This window comes from Austrofundulus limnaeus, unplaced genomic scaffold (assembly GCF_001266775.1).
Source record: "Austrofundulus limnaeus strain Quisiro unplaced genomic scaffold, Austrofundulus_limnaeus-1.0 Scaffold1, whole genome shotgun sequence".
In the NCBI taxonomy this organism is placed as follows: domain Eukaryota; kingdom Metazoa; phylum Chordata; class Actinopteri; order Cyprinodontiformes; family Rivulidae; genus Austrofundulus; species Austrofundulus limnaeus.
In genome coordinates, this window is record NW_013952403.1 from 6,131,502 (window position 1) to 6,138,680 (window position 7,179).

The 7,179-nt window shown below is 37.1% G+C and overlaps 1 protein-coding gene across 1 annotated transcript in view; it reads left to right on the top strand.

Annotated features, from left to right (window-relative positions):
- LOC106516650 (serine/threonine-protein phosphatase 2A 55 kDa regulatory subunit B gamma isoform) overlaps nt 1-6,112 on the top strand; it is a 29,507-nt gene extending 23,395 nt beyond the window's left edge. Inside the window, exons 8-9 of the mRNA XM_014007117.1 lie at nt 1,788-1,957; nt 5,998-6,112. Of these exons, the coding sequence (XP_013862571.1) occupies nt 1,788-1,957; nt 5,998-6,093 (266 nt within the window). The 3' untranslated portion in view covers nt 6,094-6,112. The remainder of the gene's footprint in view (nt 1-1,787; nt 1,958-5,997) is intronic.
- The last annotated feature ends 1,067 nt before the right edge of the window (nt 6,113-7,179 follow it).

The following is a 7,179-nucleotide window of genomic DNA, read 5'->3' on the forward strand; positions in this document are numbered from 1 at the left end:
AACAAAAGTAAGAGAAATTTAGGATAAGAATACGAACATGTTCTTGCATGAGGCCCAATGTTTATCACTGAAATAGTTGGGGGCACAGGTCTGTGCTACTCTTGTTTTGTGTGTCAAAAGCTGAAAAGTTTGGGAACCATTGACTTAAACTCTCCATTGTGAGAGGCGTGTTTACTTTAATTTGTTCAGTGTTAACAGGTTTATTGGAATAATGAACTTTTTGCCTGCTAATCATCAACACGTTAGCATTTAGTCCTGTTAGTCTCTTTGATGCAACTTCCTTGAGATTTCTTTTACAGTTTAGTTATTTCTTTTATTATTAATTAATTACCTCAAATTACAAAACCTCATTAAGTTTATCAGCTGAGTCATCAAAATATAAGAAGTTTGAGAAGCTTTCTATAATGTATTTCTTTGAGACTTTGTTTTGTTCAGTTTTTCTTTTTGCCTCAGGTCTGTTGTTTCATTAATACTGAACTTTTTTTTTCATAAATCTTTTCGCACTAAGGGGGAACAAATCAGTTCATGGTACATTTAGTTTTCTACTTCGGGCCTGTAGCATCCAAGCTCTCTCTCTTTTTTTTGTGGCTCCTTTTTCTTACTGCTGAAATGTTTCTCCATTGATTTACGGCTCTGACCATGAGTCATTGGTGCAGTGTTGCTGCTCAAGCTGTGCCCAACATGAAGCTCCAGCACCTCATTTTTCTCTGCAATGTTGATTAAAAAAAGAATAATTAATGTCTCTGAGGTGTTTATACACAGCAGAGTTCAGACAACAAGATTTCCCCTTAAAGAGTGTTATTGTCACTCGTCGATCTCATCCCTTTTACGTTTGCAAAGTTTTCCTCCCACTTGGTGTTCTTTTTATTTAGTTGTCTTATAAAGTGGAATTTAAATGCATTTTTTTAATTTGTTTAATAACTACAAAAATGRTTTAGATTAATAAAGTTAAACTTGTTCAAAATGAAAAAAATATATTAAACTGAAAAGCATGATAAGAGGTGGTAGACTTGTCTCAGATCTTGTCCTTGATGGCCTGAAAGTTTGACTTTGGTTTCATCTGACCAAAACTTTTTCCACTTATTTGAGGAAGAAACTCCAAACAGTCCAGTTTTTTTTATTTCTTTAAGCAACATGCTTTTTCTTACGGACTGAGTGTCTCATCTCTACAGAAGATCTGCTCAGCTCCAACAGGGTTATCTTTATCTTCCTGGGAGTTTCTCTGATTAATTCTCTCCTGGTCTGAGTTTTGGTGGACGATCATTTCTTGGTGTGTTTGCTGTGTTGACATCATCTTTCTAGTTCCTAAATATGGATTTACAGGAGCTCTGTGGGATATTCAGGGTTCTGGGGGTATTATTTTTTGTTGGTCTATACTTCTCTAAATCTTTTTATCTGACCTGTGTGAGGTGGTCCTTAGTCTTTAAGTATGGATATTTGACAGTTAAGTTGCTCTCAGGTGGAGCTTATTTAACAAATTCAGTCTCTTCTGAAAGTAATGGTTGATGCTTCAAGGTGAATGCACACACAGCTTTTCAGCTTTCAAGTTATTTAAAACTATTTTCTCTCATTTCATTTAATTAATCCGGAATATTTTTTGTATAGTGACTGCTTTAAATCAAATTAAAAATCTAATTGAATTKCTGTTTGTAAGCCAAAAACAAATAAATAAAAAGATTACCTTTTCTACCCACTGTATCGYTGAACTTGACATAAAGACCATTATCATGTGATACAAAAATGTTTTAACAGCACTCCTCCTCTTTGATCTCCCCTAACTCCTGCAGTGTTTGAGGAGCCGGAGGACCCCAGCGCTCGCTCCTTTTTCTCAGAAATCATCTCCTCTGTGTCGGACGTGAAGTTCAGYCACAGCGGCCGCTACCTGCTCACCAGAGACTACCTGACAGCCAAAGTCTGGGACCTGAACATGGAGAGCAAGCCCCTGGAGACATACCAGGTGTGTTACTGACCATGCATGAGGGGGCAATTCAAATYCCCTCTTTTGGGGAGCAATTTAGGGCTAAACGTTGCAAATATTTGTTGTTGTTTTTTTTAAAGATTTGAAGCTGCACGTGGTTCTGATTTTAACTAATGATCAAAAAATCAGGTCAGCTCACTGTGAGATTGTCAGTGCTTGTTGTGTTTAAAATATTTATTAGTGGTTCAATGAGTTTCTAAATTTGCAAGTGGATTACATTATGAAACAAATAAAGCAAATTTGAGCATGCACAACTTGTTACTTTAATTTATCTGGTGAATTGTGTAATTTAGAGTTTTACCAGTGCATCTAATGTGATTAAAAAAACAGTCTGGAGARATTGTCTACAAAACATCTCACAGTAGCTTTTAAAGTTGAAGTTTAGGAGATTAATTTACTGAATCGAACTTCACGGTCCAATCTTTGTTTTATGTTTACTTTAAAGAGTTAAATGATCCGACTCGTGTTACACTTGTTCATCCTACTGGGTGACAATTATTGTCACTGAAGGCGGGCTTTGCCATGCAGGAAAATATGCAAGGTTGGAGGAATGAATCACGGGCAGAAGGGATGCTTCACACAGTCACAGGACTCACTAATTGTTGGATTCTCCACAAACGCTTTTCCAGCTTCTTTAAATGGAGAACGTGCTGTTTGTGCATGTTTTTAATCAGCATCACTGTGGTCAACTCTGCAACTTTGTTCTGATTCCCTGATAAATCCAACTGTGCAGTGTACACAACACAACACAATTTGTGTCAATTTGATTGCTCACAAGAGGCCACACCAGCTTTTGTTTATTCATTTATGGGCAGCAGGGAGCGTTTATCAGCCTTTTTTTTTATACTCTGCATGTTTAGTATTCCTGCCGTGGGTGTTTGTGTGAACATGTGTGTGTTTGTGTGTGCGCCTGACTCTGCGAGGGCCTATGAGGCAGCCAGGAGTGGGAGGCTAAGATGCACCGGAGCTATTTATAGGCTGCAGAGCCTCCACTCATGAAGTAAAGCAGGAAGGAGGGATACCTTACCCAGCGGCTGACACCTAGATCTGCAATGCAGCATGGAGGGGGGGGGGGGGGGGGGGGGGGGGTCTGAGAGGAGAGAGTAAGGAGCGTGTGATGAAAGACGAGAGAAAAGTAAATGATGGAGCAGGAGAGCAGGGGAGGTAAGACAGTAAGTTGGTTAAAGATATCATCAGTTTAAGAGTTAGTTCTAAAATCCGACTTGAGGTAACAAGTATGAACAAACTTTTTCTAACTCAATATTTCTCAAACTGTTGAGTTTGGTTTTGTGTTCTGGTTTGTTTATTTTCCCACCTTTGTTATCAGTCATTTCTTCCTCAGTTCAGTTTTTACTCCTCAGGGCTGCCACACCTTTTTCTGCTAATCAGCTAATCGGCTAATAGCAGAACTAGCTTCTCATTTAGCGGATTAGGTTTTTTTTTTGCTAACTTTGGAAACCATTAGCAGACGATTAGCTTCTGCTAAATTTGGTTCCAATTAATTCCACTAACAAATTAATTACAAGTTTAAAACTTCTATTTTGATACCATTTTCCCCAAATTAAATAAAAACTATCACCCCAAGCAGTGCTTGATGTGTGACGAATACAAAAATTGACTAAATAAAAAATATGGTAGAGAAACTATTTGCTACTTGTTTGAGTAACTTGAAATGGTATTTATAAAAATGCAAACTCAGTCAAATAAATGTCTTTATTCTGAAAGGGGTAAACTGGAAGTATCACAAGTTAGAGCTATAACTGGTTTTAATTGGCCCACCTTTGAATTAAACCAATAGAAAATTAACAGCAGGTTTGCGCTGACTGTCTTAGCATTAGCTTCCACAATATTTTTTACATGTTTAGTGGATTGGCGTTAGCAGAATTAATTAACTTGTTCATTGGTTAGTGAAGCTAACTTTTTGGTTAGCTGTGCCCGCCAGTGTTTGTAACATTTAGCTCAGCTGTTTCTTATCACCTCGTTAGCTCCTGTGTATTTACTCAATTATTTTCAGTTTTGCCTGCCACGTCAGCCATTTTGTTTTGTTAAACAAACCTTTTAGGTTTAATTTGAGCTCCTTGTTTCGGCCTGAATTCTTGGATCCATTTAACCTCCTAATCACAATAGAGTTAATGTGTACAGCTGTTTAACACCTCTTTGGATGAGTCTGGAGGACTCCGTCCATGACAAGACACCGTGCAGGAGGCTGTTTTTTTTTTTTTTTAAATAAAATCACAGCGTACCTGACATTTGGATCAGAATATGAAAGAGAAAAGTCTTTTGAAGTCTGAGACGAAAACTGGCTTCACACCACCTACGTTACATATGCACGAGTGGAGTGTCATCATTTTCATGTTGGCTCCTCTGTTAACAGATAAGAGCACACACAAAGAAAATTTCATCTTATTAAAGTGGAGAATCTGTGACTGTATGGCTACAGTTGTAGCAGAAACCCAGTGTGGGATATATTTATGTTAAAATGTCAACATGGTAGTTTTTTTTATCTTTCTTCTGCTTTGAAGGAGAGTTCAGTCACAACTGGTTTGCTGGTTTCAGATCAGATATGGATTGTACAAAGCTCTGACTATTTATAACTCTTACCAAAGACTTTTTGTTTAAGATTGTCGCTTCTGCTCGGGTGGAAATAGATTCACAAATGCTGCTCACAGTCTGGAAGCATTTAAGTAAATGTCTGTTTAATGTTGTGCACTTTGTGTCCAATTTCTTAACATTAAGCTGAATTTTTAGGACAAAAAATTAGAAAGACATCACTCCAATTGGCTTACATGCCTTCCTARGGTTGGGCATAATCGTATCGTGTGCAATTAATCGTCAGAAAAACATTAATCGATTATTTTTTGGCACTTGACAATTAATACGATTAATGCCACCAGGCAGAATGACTGGATATTTCCCCGGTCAGTCCGCTCAGTGCTCCTCTCCGCTTCAAATATGACGAACATTTAAACAAAAGTTCTGTAACTTATTTATCTATCAACACAATTTAAAATTTGAAGTATAGCCTGAAGTCTGATTTTGACACAATTTGGAAAAGATTTTTTTACAAAGAGCAAATCTTTCCCACTAAATAGGTCATGTGACTAGGACATAAGGGCGTTCGGGGACTCCAGAGGATTAATCGTCAAATTAATCGTTATCGGCTAAATACCACAATTAATTGTGATTAATTCTTTTGCCAATATCGCCCAACCCTATGCCTTCCCCGCCCCCTTTAGCTAGGTAGAGGAGATAAACTGAATGACAGTAAAAAATAAAATCCTACATGGAAGTTACTCACCAGTTCAGAAAGGTTGAAGGACTGTGAATCACAGATTGTTCAGACAGGAACAAAAGAAATAAAGATTGCTCACTCATCCTCTGTTGACATTGTCTATTTTGACCCATGAAAGACCCTTTGGGGAAAACAAACAAAACCAAAATGTCCCAGGAAGTGATGAGCAAATGAGGCGACCTCAGTTTGACTGTTTACTGATTGTCAAACAGCTGTTAACTGGTGACTCTATGCAGAATGGTGAAGGTGGGGGCTTGATGTGGAGCACGGTGGCTGCAGGAAGCTGCAGATTTGAAGTGCTTGCATCACCAGACAGAGTGCTGACAAAGGTCGGATGGAGACACAAGGGAAGAGTTATGAGACTGTGTGTGTGTGTGTGTGTGTGTGTGTGTGTGTGTGNGTGTGTGTGTGTGTGTGTGTGTGTGTGTGTGTGTGAATTAAATGTTAATTGATTTAGCACAGTGGAAAAAAAAGGGGTTTAGATGAAACTGCGTTCCTGGGTGTTGTGTTGGTCGGAGCTGGTGTTATTTTTAAAGCGCTTCCTTTAGGGGGGACTGTGTTCCAACTTGACCAGGACTGATGGTGTTTCATCTGTTGTGAGCTTTATGTGTGTGTACGTCATTCATTTACAGTTTACACTCAAGAGTCAGCAGCTGGGAGTGAATCAGCTGAGTGTCTCACTCATCTCAATTCCATTTATTATGTGTGATTCTGTGTTTTTATCCAGGTACATGATTACCTCCGCAGCAAGTTGTGTTCCCTGTATGAGAACGACTGCATCTTTGACAAGTTTGAGTGCGCCTGGAATGGATCAGACAGGTAAATATTATATACAGTATATATAACAAAAAATACAAGTTCCCTGAAAAGTAAGAAAACAAACAATTAAATACATACATGCAGTTTCCACATATAGTATTGTGCATAAGTGGATTTGATTATTACTTTTCKTAGACATACTGAACTTCTTTCAGTTTTTTATTTTTAAAACTGGCTTTTTTTCCCACAATTTTTTTTTGTCAACTGACCTTTTTCAGAGGAATTTATTTTAAATATTACTCAGCTTTGACCCATGAATCATTAATGGGTAAAAAAGCTCCTAAACTCAAAGAACAAACCAACGTCTTATAATGACACATATCAAACCACAGTCAACATTTTTTGCCCCAACTTTTTCAGGAAACATAAAAATCTCAACTGGAAATGTACCATATGATGTTTTTGTGATTCCTGACAATTATAAAAYGTATTACCTTCAAACTTCCAGTTACATTTTATTAAAAGAGAGAGTTGTTACAATCTGAAGGGGATAGAAATGTTTGTGAGACCTAAAATTAGAACCAGTTTGAGGGAACAGAGTACTTCAGTCCAGGGAATTAAATTATGGAATAATCTGGAAGATGATGTTAAAAACGCCAGATCAATGTGTATATTTAAGAGAATAATAAAGGTTAATTTGTTGGAGAAATAAAGTAGAGATCGACCGATACAGGTTTTTGAAGGCCGATATCGATTTTTTTGACATCTGTCTAACCGATACGCCGATACGTGCAGCCGGTTTTTTTGGGCCGATTCTTGAAGCCGATACTACTTTTTCTTCCTCCATTAACATGATAAAAATAAGAATGATAACAGGTCTCAATTTAAAACAAAACAAAACAAACAAAAAAAAAACATTTATTAACTGAGCCTTGTCTGCTGCAGGCTGTATGAAGTGCTGCCACACAGGATTTCTTCTTTCAGCCCTTTCTTGAATTTTTTTAAAAATAAATAAATTCATGATTTATTTTATCTAGTGCTAAATATTCTGTTTTTATTTGTATATTAATCAGATGAATATATTTTTCAATTCAGTTTTTCAATTAAATTCAAAAATTTATTCATTTCATTAAAAAGTACTATATACAAT